The 13,270-nt window shown below is 46.6% G+C and overlaps 5 protein-coding genes across 5 annotated transcripts; 2 read left to right on the top strand and 3 right to left on the bottom strand.

Annotated features, from left to right (window-relative positions):
* Positions 1-1,949: 1,949 nt before the first annotated feature.
* TRUGW13939_08858 (uncharacterized protein) lies at positions 1,950-3,525 on the top strand (the record flags this gene model as incomplete). The annotated part of the gene is made up of 4 exons (XM_035491984.1): positions 1,950-2,098; positions 2,153-3,037; positions 3,108-3,189; positions 3,250-3,525. 4 exons carry the CDS (start codon positions 1,950-1,952, stop codon positions 3,523-3,525), a joined length of 1,392 nt encoding a protein of 463 aa, XP_035347877.1.
* A 230-nt stretch (positions 3,526-3,755) lies between these two features.
* TRUGW13939_08857 (uncharacterized protein) lies at positions 3,756-5,081 on the bottom strand (the record flags this gene model as incomplete). Its single annotated transcript, XM_035491983.1, has 1 exon — positions 3,756-5,081. The coding sequence occupies one exon, from the start codon at positions 5,079-5,081 to the stop codon at positions 3,756-3,758; it is 1,326 nt and encodes a 441-aa protein (XP_035347876.1).
* A 607-nt stretch (positions 5,082-5,688) lies between these two features.
* TRUGW13939_08856 (uncharacterized protein) lies at positions 5,689-7,289 on the top strand (the record flags this gene model as incomplete). Its single annotated transcript, XM_035491982.1, has 2 exons — positions 5,689-6,300; positions 6,357-7,289. 2 exons carry the CDS (start codon positions 5,689-5,691, stop codon positions 7,287-7,289), a joined length of 1,545 nt encoding a protein of 514 aa, XP_035347875.1.
* Positions 7,290-8,613: 1,324 nt separating this feature from the next.
* TRUGW13939_08855 (uncharacterized protein) lies at positions 8,614-9,624 on the bottom strand (the record flags this gene model as incomplete). The annotated part of the gene is made up of 2 exons (XM_035491981.1): positions 8,614-9,525; positions 9,583-9,624. The coding sequence occupies 2 exons, from the start codon at positions 9,622-9,624 to the stop codon at positions 8,614-8,616; spliced, it is 954 nt and encodes a 317-aa protein (XP_035347874.1).
* A 535-nt stretch (positions 9,625-10,159) lies between these two features.
* Positions 10,160-11,693, bottom strand: TRUGW13939_08854 (uncharacterized protein; the record flags this gene model as incomplete). Its single annotated transcript, XM_035491980.1, has 5 exons — positions 10,160-10,355; positions 10,411-10,430; positions 10,550-11,183; positions 11,251-11,345; positions 11,607-11,693. 5 exons carry the CDS (start codon positions 11,691-11,693, stop codon positions 10,160-10,162), a joined length of 1,032 nt encoding a protein of 343 aa, XP_035347873.1.
* Positions 11,694-13,270: the final 1,577 nt, after the last annotated feature.

Genomic DNA, 13,270 nt, shown 5'->3' with positions numbered 1-13,270 from the left:
AAAGTGGTCAGCCTGTTCTGTATACTACGGGTGAAGTGAGGTTCCCGGGTACATGTACTTGAAGTTGCCGGCGTGCAGTTGGTTCATTGCCACCAGGACCAGACTGTTATCCTATTTTTCACTGGCAACATACGCCGAGGCTTTATGGTTACCAGGCTCTAGTAGGATAGGCGGAGCCGGGTACGCGTACCCATGTCGTGTTGAGAAACTCCGGAGGCCGCTGAGCCTTTACTAAAAGCAAGAAACATTGAAAGTACCCATCGCCAGTTTTCTTCCATTCTCAAAGGGTCCATTAATTTTATGGGGAGCGTAACAGAATGCGATTGGTATTTTTATTTATACACGCTACCGCGTGCAGATTTTAAACTCTACTATATCGTCCAATGTTGTCTCGACAACCTTTTGCATCACTCTAGGCCCTTGGATCTTTTTGTTTTTCCTTGCACTATGGAGCAAAGTGCGTACAATGTGCACAGAATTGGGGTGGCCACGCCCACTAATTGCGCTTCTCGAATCACTTCTCCTAGGATGTTCTCGTGCTCGATCAAGTTGCCCTGCACATTGTTTTATCAGCAACTATTCTTGCAACACATGATTTAAGGTTTTCTTCACGAACCTTCTCCAAATCAATTTGCATGCTGGGAGAGATCTTTTCATCAGTAGGATTGCTGAGAATAGTCTCTAGTATAATGTTTTCGGGAAGTTGGTATCCTTTGGCTTCAGATACTTGTGTCACTTCCTTCATGGCAGGAATCACAAGGGCATCAAAAGTGCCCTCTGTTAAGTGCAGATCCCCTGAGTTCACTCCGGTCAACGCACATATGGGATTTAGGGTCGCGTTGTAGACCAGCTTGCTCCAGCGATCGTGAGCCACGTCAGGCTCGTAAAGGCAAGTAGTATGCTCGCCTGCATTGTAAAGTCTGACAAATCGTTCCGCAGCTCGTCTTTGGTCATCAATATGTAGTCGCGCATTGTCAAAGGCGCCAATGTGCAAGTTGTCTTTCTGTTTCTGTTCGATCACACCCGGTGTGACCTCGTGGGCATCAATCCGGCTCACTCCGGATAAGATGATGTTTTCGGGGAAACGCGATAGGAACTGTCTCTCAATGTTTAACCCGTTTTGGATCAAAACAATCACCGTATGACCAGCAGTGGTCCCGGGGGCTATGATTTCCCATAATGAGGGTCCAGCGTCAGGTACATTTTTGGTGCAGCACACAATATATTCAAATGGTCTATTACTTTCAGTGACGTGGGGGACAGTGTTCAGAACTAGAAGCAACTAAATTTATCAGCGATAGGAAACGACCTCCATCGTATATACCATCACTTACTTTCCGTTGGACGCCAATTTTGAATTTTACCGTGCTCGTATGAATTTATTTGGAATCCTCTCTTAACAACCGTGGTATAATTTGAACGTAATACGCAGGAAACTTCGGCGAGCTTCCCCTGCTCAAGATTCAGGGCGGCGATGGTGCCGATTCCACCACTTCCAACCAAAAGAACCCGGGCCTTTGATGACATTGATAAAGAAGACGAATAAATTTAAAGAGCATGTAATATCTCGAGTCATACCAGAGAAAAGAAATATCTCAGGTTATGATATTGCGGAACAAAAAATAAATTTCCTGGGTACCGTCACCCGGCCTTCTATATACACACAATCCATTAAAAAAAAGTTAGATCGGCAAGTTTCGCCCGTCAACAAGCATTTTAATTACTTGGAATTTGTGAATTCCTGTACAGTCTCTGGTTTTATTTCTCTTTCTTTCGTTCTCGCCAGGTTTCAGGTTGTCTACCCGGTCCGAGTCGGCAAACTATGTGCCTGGAGTCTCATATAAGTGCACCGAGTCACTACCTTCGGGGCTTTCATTTCCACACAACCCGATAACGGATCTCTGTTGTCTTTTTTTGATCACTTCCCTTCTTTCTATTTCATTTTCGTCATGTCTTCTGTATCTGAACCAGCCGCGCCCTCAATCCGCACAGCGATCCCTGGACCTGATACGCACAGAATCAAAGAGGATTTAGATGCTGTTATTGATGCCCGCACTGTGCAAATGGTCATCAATTATGACCAAAGCTTCGGAAACTAGTAAGTTATCAACCTAATTTGGCCTCCAGGCTCATTTCCTGACGGTCCCCCTAGCATCACCGACGTTGATGGCAACACCTATCTTGACGTATATGCGCAAATTGCCTCTATTCCTGTCGGATACAACAACACTACTTTGATAAAGGCCGCACAGTCATCAGATATTGTCTCTGCCCTGGTCAACCGCCCGGCTGTTGGAAATTTCCCTTCCCGCCAATGGCTTGCTCTATTGCGCGATGGTTTGATGCGGGCAGCGCCTCCTGGATGCACACAGGTGTTCCCAGCGCAATCTGGGTCTGAGGCCAATGACCTCGCTTTCAAGGCGGCTTTCATGGCCTATCGTCGGCAGCAACGCGCCGGCAGCCCTTGGACCGAGTATGAGCAGGCGACAGCAATGAAAAATCAGGCTCCTGGCTCTCCAGATCTGGCTATTCTCAGCTTCCGGAACTCCTTCCATGGTCGCAGCTTTGGCAGTTTGTCCACCACCCGTTCTAAGCCCATCCACAAGGTAGATATTCCCGCTTTCAAGTGGCCCCACGCCACTTTCCCCCAGCTTAGATATCCCTTGGAAGACTACGTTCAGGAGAATGCACGGGAAGAGGAGCGCTGCCTACAAGAGGTTGAGAACATCATTTCTTCATGGCACTGCCCTGTGGCTGGTATCATTGTTGAGCCCATTCAAAGCGAAGGAGGCGACAACCATGCCTCACCAGACTTTTTCCAGAAGCTTCAGGCTATCACTAAGAAACACGGTATCACCTTGATTGTCGACGAGGTCCAGACCGGCTTCGGAGCAACAGGCAAATTCTGGGCGCATGAGCACTGGGAGCTGCCTTCCCCGGCGGATATTGTTACATTCTCTAAGAAGGCCCAAACTGCTGGATACTTCTTCAGCGATGGTAGCCTTCGCCCCGACAAGGCCTATCGGCAATTCAACACGTGAGAGATCCTGAATTCGGAAATTTCATGATTCTTCTGTTGAATTAAATGAACTGACCACATTAACCAGATGGATGGGAGATGCCGCCCGAATTATCATCTGCAATGCCGTCATTGACGAGATTCTGAGCAAGAAGCTGGTCGAAAAGACGGTAAACCTCACCTTCCTATCCGATGAAACTCAATAGCTAACAAGATCTCTTTCCTGACAGGCTCAAGTTGGCGCAGTACTCTACGACAGCCTGGCTACTCTGGCAGCCAAGTATCCCAACAGGATGCAGAGTCTCCGTGGCAAGGACAAGGGCACCTATATTGCCTTTGACACGCCTGACTCAAGCAGCCTACTGAAGAAGATGCGCGAGTTGGGCATCAATATCGGTAGCTGCGGCGTGCAAACCATTCGGCTGCGCCCCATGCTGATCTTCGAGGAATCTCATGTTGCTCCTCTCTTGGCAGCGTTTGAGACTGCTTTTTCGCAGTTGTCATAAATCCAGCAAAAGAAGAATAAAACTTTGTTCTTATGCCAAAAATATAATTCATAGCACCACAGCGTAGGAAGACAAGATTGTAATACTATTCCTATCCCAAATTAGCACATTTATATTACCATGATCTTTCCAAGATTCTCATTCATGTGAATGTTTTACGTTGCATCATGAAATACGCGTTTGAAATCAATTGTATAGACTTGATCAAGAGATTTCGTTTGAAAATCTACCTAAAAATGCATGATCTCATCTAAAAGGCCAGGCAAGGCCTCAATGCTACTACGGCATACCCGACCCTCCTTCATCACGAGCTGGATTTCCTCATCAGAGCGCTCAAAAACGGTGATGTCGTCTAGCGGGTTGTTTTTGAGAATGAGTAGGTCCGCAAAGAAACCGGGCTTGATCTGGCCCAATTGAGGTTGACCCATCATCTTAGCTGGGTTGATGGTCGCACTTTGCAAAATATCCAAAGCCGACAACACTTGTGAACGTAATCCAAATTCCCGGTTCTGATACTTACCCAGCGGACCCAGAAGATCCGAACCATAACACATAGTAACATTGCACTCCTTGGCAATCCGAAGCGCATCGAGCCCCATTTTCATTACGTCAATGTTCTTTGTGCGCGAGTCCGGAGGTAAAAAATGCGCCACCGCTGGATCACCCATTGAGAAGAATGTCACGAGCGTCGGTGTCAGATAGCAGTCTTTCTCTGCCATCAATAGGGCAGTGTCACTATCTATAAGGTTGCCGTGCTCAATTCCGCGCACTCCGTTCTCAATAGCGATTCGAATCGACTGGGGGCTGTAGGCGTGGCATGTCACGTATGTGTGCGCGTTATTGGCCACCATGACCATGGCCTGGATCTCTTCTGGGGAGAACTGGTGGTTCTCCAGTTTATCTGTCGGGCTGACCACTCCCCCGCTACCCATGATCTTGATGAAGTCTGCACCTCGACGGAGCTCGTCCCGGGAAACAGCAATACAAGCCGCCACTCCATCACATACGCGACCCAAACCAGAGACGAAGCTTGAAGAGCAGTGTGAATGGTCGTGCTGATGACGGAAATCGCCATGGCCGCCTGTTTGACTGATGGCATGACCACTTATAAAGAGGCGCGGTCCTGGGACAAGCCATTCTGAGCATGATTGTTTCAACGAACCAGGCGCTCCACCGCAGTCCCGGACCGAAGTAAACCCCCTGTATAGCATGTCTCTACAGACGTAGGTCATCCGCAACAGAGCCTCAGACTCCGGCATTGCCATGATGTGGCGGAAGTCCATCTCTCCTGGCACGGCAGAAATGTGGACATGGGCGTCAATCAAGCCAGGGCAGAGGTATTGGCCCCCAAGATTGACATTGATGGTGTTTCCTGGAGTTTCAATGGGCTCCCCAATTATCGAGACGGCCCGAATAATGCCCTGATTGATATGTACGGAGGCATTTGGATGCACCTGCCCGTCTACCGGATCAACCAACTGAGCACCGGTGAATAAGATAGAGGGGTGCTCGTTTTTGGGTAGCCATGGCTTCACAAATGCTGGAGAGAGTGACATTGTGGTTGTTCAAATTGATAAGATGAATTGATTTAGAGGTGACAAGAAGTGTCAGACGTGTGCAATGACACATATATCCTGAATGACAATAAATGGAGGGAATACCTGCCACGTGCTAGCTGCCGGAAAGAATATATAGCTAGCATTAGATAGCTTCATTGACTTTGATAGGTTCACAGGCATGATTTCCATGTTTCCGAAGCATATGAGGGTCACAAGCGCCTGTATGGTAGGGCCTGGCAATTCCACTCGGATCGAGTGCGCGGCTGAAGTATCCGTCCTAAGACCAGTACATGCCATGAGCCCGGGTACAGGCTCCCGGGCGGACCAAATGGCCATTTAGCCTTTTCCAAGTTATCACTGTACCCCATATATTATTCTGACTATCTGTGGGGTAAGGGACCTACGGATCGAGTCGGCTAGATAAGCAGCATACTCAATGTCGTCAAAACTTATGGAACACATAAAAGTTCTAGGTATAAAAGGGTAGCCATGTTAAAGTAGTTCTAGTACTTGGTAAAATGAATTCGAATAGCGCGATTGCTATCCATTCTTTTATAAAATATTGCTTTGTTGAAAGGTCATAATCGCAGCTTCTCTGACAGTCATGTCAGATATCAAATACTCTTCAACTCCCTCTCAGTCTGGGGTGCCCGACAACCCCCTGGAGCCGGACGAAGATAAGACCGGAGAAGTACTCGATTATAAAGGTGATCTCCCAGAGAGTCAAGAAGATAACTTCATCCGAAACTCAGACACCAATTCGGAGCCCATTGACCCGGCAGAGGCTCGACGGGTGCTATGGAAGATTGACCTAGTCATTATCCCCCTGATCTCAGGGACTATCATTCTCAGCGCCGTCGACAAAATCATAATCTCCAACGCCGCCATCTACGGCATGATGACCGATACCCGTCTGACGAGCAGCATGTTCTCCTGGGTAGGAAGCATCTTCTACTTTGGCTATCTTCTATTCGAATATCCTTCGGCACTCCTGATTCAACGTCTGCCCGTCGCCAAGTTACTGGCCTTCACAGTGTTTTTGTGGGCTTTTCTGATGGGCTGCACTGCAGCCACTCAGAACTTCGCCGGCTTGATGGCGGTCCGCTTTATTATGGGGATGTCAGAGGCCACATGCAATCCCATCGCCGCTATAGTGACCGTCATGTGGTATACCAAGTCCGAACAGCCGGTCCGTGTGGCATTCTGGTATAATCAGGTGGGTAGATCGCTTGTCCCCCTTCAAGCAATTACTAATGCCTTGGAGCTCATCAGCTCTCGTCGGTGTTCTCAGGCCTAGTCTCGTACGGAATTGGCCATACGAATTCCACCCTTGCACCATGGCGCCTTCTCTTCATTGCCTTGGCGGCCTTTTCAGCACTGTGGGCGATCCTAATATGGGTTTTACTTCCCGATAGTCCAGTAAAGTGTTGGTGGCTGTCGGATCGAGAGAAATATATCGCCATCCGACGCATCCGCGCAAACAACACGGGTATCGAGGACCGAACATTCAAGTGGTACCAGCTGAGAGAGTGCCTCTCAGACCCAAAGACCTGGCTATTGGCGATCTTTGTATGCGCACAAAATATCCCCAACGGATGCCTGGTGACCTTTTCCGCGCTCATTGTTTCCGGGCTGAACTATTCGCCCCTTCTCACCACAGTTCTGGGAATCCCAACAGGTGTCATAGCCACCATATGGCAGTTGGTGCTGTCGCTGCCTACCTCCAGATTGAAAAATCGACGCTGTATCACCATCGCACTGGGGAATATCATTCCTACAATCAGCGCCATTCTATTATGGCAAATACCTGATGAGAATAGGCATGGTCGCCTTGCTGCATATTATGTCTTCTATACATACTGGGGTCCATATGTCATGTCGACAACCTTGCCCATGGCGAATACCTCGGGCCATACGAAGAAACTCACGACGAACGCCGTTTTCTTTCTTGCCTATTGCCTTGGTAATATCATTGGGCCCCAGGTTTTCCAAGGTTCCGACGCTCCCAACCATCCTAAAGGCTATATCGGCCTGCTCGCCAGCTTAATCGTCGCAAGTGTAAGCATTTGTCTTTATGGAATACTATGTTCATTGGAGAACACACGACGGGGTAAGGAGAGGGGTATCGAGGAATTACCGGAGGTGACGGATCCATTTTCCGACTTGACAGACTACCAGAAGGCTTCGTTCCGTTATACGTATTGACAAAACGAGGTGAAGGTTGTCCTAAGTAGAAATTAAAATCGGCAATTAAGCATTATCACTATTGGAGAAAATGGATCACACAGGAGACGTAGGAATAAGAAGCAAAGAAAATGGGAATGGGAGGGAATGAAACGCCAAGCTAGACAAACATGCAAGGGAAAAATAACAAACTACATATATGAGCTCAACAGCCCATAAAGGCACAGAAGAAAGATAGTAGAAACACCGACCATACAGATACGAGTACACCTCGCCAACTGTCTCCGTGCACAACATCACCAATTAAGACAAGAAAACCGCTGCTGATACCAAGAAACGAGACTTTAAAAAAGAAGCATGACCAATTTATTCAACAATACCCGTTCCATCACATTAAGGCAAACATCCCTTATGTCAAATTTGGCCAAGCAACTCGCTAGGAACGATTTAAATCCTAGAATGGCATCAAAACGACATCTTAGATCTAGTTAGACTTTTGCATGGACAGGGAATATATGTTATCGTGATATCAAGACCAGATTCCTGAATTCTAGTATCCGGCGATAGCTAGAGCGAAATGGTTGGCGATGGCTATCAGTTAGTCCGAGTACCCATCTCGGGGTTGCGTGCGGTTTCACCAACCGTTGTACTTCACGCACCCAAGAAACGCCAGTTTTATCTGTAACTGGTGGGCACTCTGAATAACCAAAAAAAAAGTGCTATGACCCTTATAACAGCCAACTATTTGAGGTGTTATTCAACCTACGACGCATCATCAATTGTCATTTATGGCCACCTTTTCATTCTTCCCGACCTTACGTCACAAACTCCAGGATCCGTGAGAACCCAGGTGGCTATGCCATGATAGCGCCGATCGAGAGTAGATGAGTGGGAGGGTTTTGGCACCTTCTACCCACCTATCCATCTATCACGCTACCACCCGGAGGAAGAGGACATTACAGGGCGTTCACTCCTGTACTTGGTTTAGTCATTCGCGATCAATCCTACATTGTTACTTGGACTTCTACCTTGCCTATTGTATTGACTGTTTACGTTTGGGGCCACCCTACGAGTAGGAGAGCTACTCCCGGTACTGATTTACTTGGCGCTCTACCTGGCACATCCTGCAAACAACTCTATAAACCCGGGCCAGGGTAAAGCCTACCGGACTAAGAGGCGGTACGGGTGCAAGGCTACACTAGAGGACCGACAGAAAGTGTCTGCAAGGCCACTACCAGCCGCTTCAGAACAAATAATTGGTGTGCGATCCACCTAAGTGTCAAAGCCCAAAGAGGCAGATATTTACTCCTGTTCTTGCAATCATCCTTTAGGAATGTGCATTGTTTCACCAAAACATCCGGCAACTATTCCTCCATGCTGCTTCAACCACCTCCTCCATAGTCACTCCTTTCAGCCCCGCCACCACTAACCCAACTCGTTCAATAGTGCAGCTTTCATTTCTTGTTTTGACCATCTGTCCCAAGATAAACTTATTGTGTTTTCGACTAGGAGGCAAGGGCCTCGCAGCCTCCAGATACTGTTCGATTTTGGGATCGTTGCTCGAAAGTTCACACCACGGAGCATCTGTTTCGAGTTGCAATCTATCCAATGGGATATGTTTTACCATCTCAATTTGTTCATGTGTACGGAATGAGACACCATTTACGCTGATGTCCAAACCTAGTTCCACCAGCTGAAGCATTTCCTCCTTGGTGCCTGCGAAGGAATGTACTAGTCCACCGCGAGGTAGTCTTGGCAGGTAGGGCTTGATTATGGAAACGAAGTCTGTGGTTGACTCACGAACGTGCAGAAATAGGGGTAATCGTAGCTGTGTAGCTAATTCTAATTGGTCTCGGAATGCGCGTTGTTGTGTGCCTTTGTCTGCCCGATCCAGGTAGACGTAATCGAGCCCGATTTCTCCAAAGGCTGCCAATGGAGAAGGGATCTCTGCAAGTAAGCCTCTCGCCAACATCTTGATAGATTCGAGATATTCGTTCTGGCCGTCTTTAGATTTTTCACTCGCGTAGATCTCACCCGCATGATATGGATGAACGCCAAGTGTCATTCTGCACACCTTGGGATATTCCCTCACTAACTGAAGATTTTGCTCTGCTCCACTCAGTGACATGGTGGTGAGCATGACCCTTCCACACCCGTAATCTTCAGCTCGTTTCAGAACCTCTCCAAAATCAGGTTCATGGTATGTCTTGCCCCGGTAGATACCACGAAATTGATCGGCGGTGAAAGTCACCGCAACCTATTGACAGTTATTAATATCAAATGCAAGAGAAGAGCCGGTAAGATTTGCACTTACATCGAAGAAACGCATCGTTGACGCTCTCGTTGAGTGCGCCATTGCGGATATTATTTTGTGGGAAACAAGTTCGTCCACACGCACCGGAAGTGAATGTCCACCAAGAAATCGCTTAAGAGCAAACGATCGACTAGATGTGATACCTCAATAGAATGGTGGCTGTTATTGACCTCAGTTTCAGAAACAATTTTCACCAGGTATTTTTTTTACCGGGTACATGTACCCGGCCCGGAGCGACGTGCAAACGCAATCGAAATTATTGATACATACAGGGACGATCTTCTCCACCCAGCGGCCCGTGGAATGAATGCAAGCTAGTACAGTCATAGATTTTTGTTTCCTAAGTGACAAGGCGTCTTGATCACTTATACTGGAATAGCCTAATTGTTCTTTGAAGAAATCAGTATATTCTATCAATCGGTGGATATCAGGCGCAAGATCAGGACTCAAGTAGGACATTATCCGACTTCGATTGTGAGACTTGGGGGAAGCCGAAAGTAATGGCAGCTGTATGACTTTATTCGCTTAAGGAATAAAAACGATCATGATATTAGAATAAAAATGGGAACACGGTCCATCATAACGTGCTAGCGTATATATTCAGTGCCTCGGCGAGAATCCCCTGAACCTTTGTAGCATTGCAACGTTCAAATATCAAGGCCCAGGCATAGACCAATTGTGTCGCAAACGGTTTCTGTGCGTGAACCGGAGCCAGATTCAGTTCTCCCCGGGTCTCCAGGGTCAGTTTAACCGATTCTTGCTCCTCGGGCGTGCTAATAATGTCAGTATAACCTGTCACCTCACGCATCCAAAGGCTTGAAAAAATACCTAAAATTATGTAGAGTCAGCTTCACATAAACGTACAGAAGCACCGCAAAAGAGGAAGCTTACAGCATTCTATTGAATACAAGTTGAACAGGAGCTTTTGGTACTATCCCGGCACCCGGCCTAAAAGCGCCATACCCACCCTGATGGGTGTTCGTAGAGCATCAATGGCGCATCGAGCAGCCTTCAAACAGGTTTTTGTTCGCGTAATGGGAACATTTATTGAATTCATACCTCGTACGATCTCCTGCACATCTCGAGTTGCCATGGCCGAGCGAAGTGGTCCGAAATCTCCACATAGCCGCACATGCGCCTGGCGATAGAGTGAAATTGAATTAATGACGAGCACTCCTTGGGGATACCGCGGAAAGAAAGGGTATTCGAAATCTTTCTCAAAGGACATCCTCCACTTTTCTAGTGCAAGCTCCAGCGAATTCAAAAGGGTTGGCGCGACAATTGCAAGCCATACCGGCCCCTGATTAAGATTTCCTAGCTGTTTGACTAGTGCGTGAAACGTCACATACCCACCAAAAGCAGTGAATGCCACGGTTGGCTGGGTTTGAGGAGAATTGAGTTCTCTCATGGCATCAGAGAAGCGGATTGGCGGATTGGAGTCATACTGGCGTACTGCCAACCACGTTTGGGGTGTTGGACTTAGCCAGATGTCTTCGTTGCACGGCAAGTGGCAGTCCTTCATATCTGAGTCCAAGAGAGCATTAGGTACTTCAAAATTAACGCTTAGTGTGCACAGAAATACATAGATGGCGTAATTTGTCCTGCAAGTACTATCAGCCACTTTGAAAGCGAGGTGGAGGCACAGCCATGCTTGGCTTCTTAACGTACCGCACAATACTTTCGTATTCAATCCAGGCTTGCCACTCGTTTAATAAACCACCTTCTCCTGACGCAGGAAGTGACAAGTTTCGGTATCGAATTGCCTAAAATATGACAAACTATTGTTAGTAAAAAACGCGCGATATTATTATAGCGAGATATTCATCACATTTGCCAGAAGTGAGGACAATGACAGCGAGTCTTGAAATATCTTAAATTCTGCGCTTTTAATACCGTTTAACATCACAAAGAGAAGACACTGGATGAAAGGTAAAGGCTCAGTGGCGATTGTGAGTGGACTGGACTCTAACTATTGTTTATTAGAAAACTCGCTGGATAAGAGAATATATAAATGCTGCACTTACATAGTTCATCAGTGAATATCTTGCCGTGAAGAAAAGGTCGTTGGCAGTAGCAGTATCTTCATAGTAACTAGCACCAATTGACGCCATTGCAAACAGAAGACATGATGGAGCTGTTTCTGCCTTCGATGTTGGGATATGAATACAGGGGATATTTATTAGAAAGAATTCGGCGAAGGCATTGAGGCATGCTATATTAATATAATAGCTATTTTGATTTAGATATATTAAAAATAGAGATACAATCATAACTATAGTAATTATCAAAATGTATCTACCGTTCTTTACTAGAATAGTGTTCGTTAGTACATATATTTTTCAACCGAATAATCTAAATAGAGGTAGCTATACAAGGATTAGGACTATATATTATGAACAATATAATGATTTAAAAATAATTTATTAATGTCCATCTGCCTCTCATGCGTGGAATAATAGATCAACCGTTACGTGGAACACTTTCTTACACAACTACGAGGTGCACTTTGCTACATGTCAGAATATTTGGCACTAATCGATTTTGGAATAGGCCCAAGACACCCAAAATCCTGCAGCATTTTCAATAGGTTAACCACAAAGATTTTTGCGTCCAGGTTCAAGTAGAGCCGAGCATCGAGGGATGCTCAAAGCACCGGCCCCACTAGCCCACAAGTTCAAGTCAGCTAGACAGGTCTCTGCCCATTCTTCTAAGATAGGTACAGCACTCAAGTCTCGGAGAACCTGATGAACACGCTAGTGTGGCATCGTATATTAGTAGTTGGGCTGCCATAACTCTAAGTACAACATTGACAATCTTGATATACACAGGTTGGCTGGCTTTCATACATTGAGGCCTAGGTAAGCACGTGCTACAGGTCACCAAATTACCTCACACTAACTGACACCACTCTTGCCCGTTTATAAATTTTAAACTTCAATCATATCCCACATAGATTCACCTTCATAATGCTTCATGGACGGTGAAGAATTCTGGACTTGGGCTGTCAGGTTCTACCGTAGATCAGCAATCAGGTCATCCTCATAGGGCAGCAGACCCGTAATAAGGCTTATGGAACGCTAGGATGCGAGCTGTTCGTTCTATCCCAGCAGGTAGCTTCGATCATTGAGACAGCAATCGCCCGACAAAAGCTATTGAAGATATTCGAGATTGTCGACAAAGCATGTTCAGTGGGCGTCATAGAATGCATCGAATCAACCAACCTTCACTGACACACTGCGCAGAGGTCGCGGGGCGAGACAGATCCATTTCGAACTCTGAAGAGAATTCGTAGTTACAAGGATTCCATGAGCAAAATCAGACAGACTGTCATCAAAGAGACACGGGAAAGCCTGGTCCATTTCGTCCTACAAAACCCAGAATATCACACCCTTCTACGTCTAATTTCGGAATGCCTGACAGCGGATAAAATGGAGCCGTTGTATACAGAGGAGGGATACCAGGATGACGGCGATATTGGACATCCAGGAAATTTGAATGAATCGCTTTACACGCAATTACAGACCTACGTTACGTATTACTGCTGCACGGGTCACCTGCAATGGACACGGCTGCGACTAAGCACTGACAACCCAAAACGGGGATGAAGATGCTTTATTTGAACTTGTCTTTAAAGCCAACTCGTTTTCTTCGGTACATTCTCAATCATTGGTACAGTGGAAGGAGTCGA

Source organism: Talaromyces rugulosus, chromosome V (assembly GCF_013368755.1).
Source record: "Talaromyces rugulosus chromosome V, complete sequence".
NCBI classification, from domain to species: domain Eukaryota; kingdom Fungi; phylum Ascomycota; class Eurotiomycetes; order Eurotiales; family Trichocomaceae; genus Talaromyces; species Talaromyces rugulosus.
This window is presented reverse-complemented; position numbering and strand designations above follow the sequence as displayed.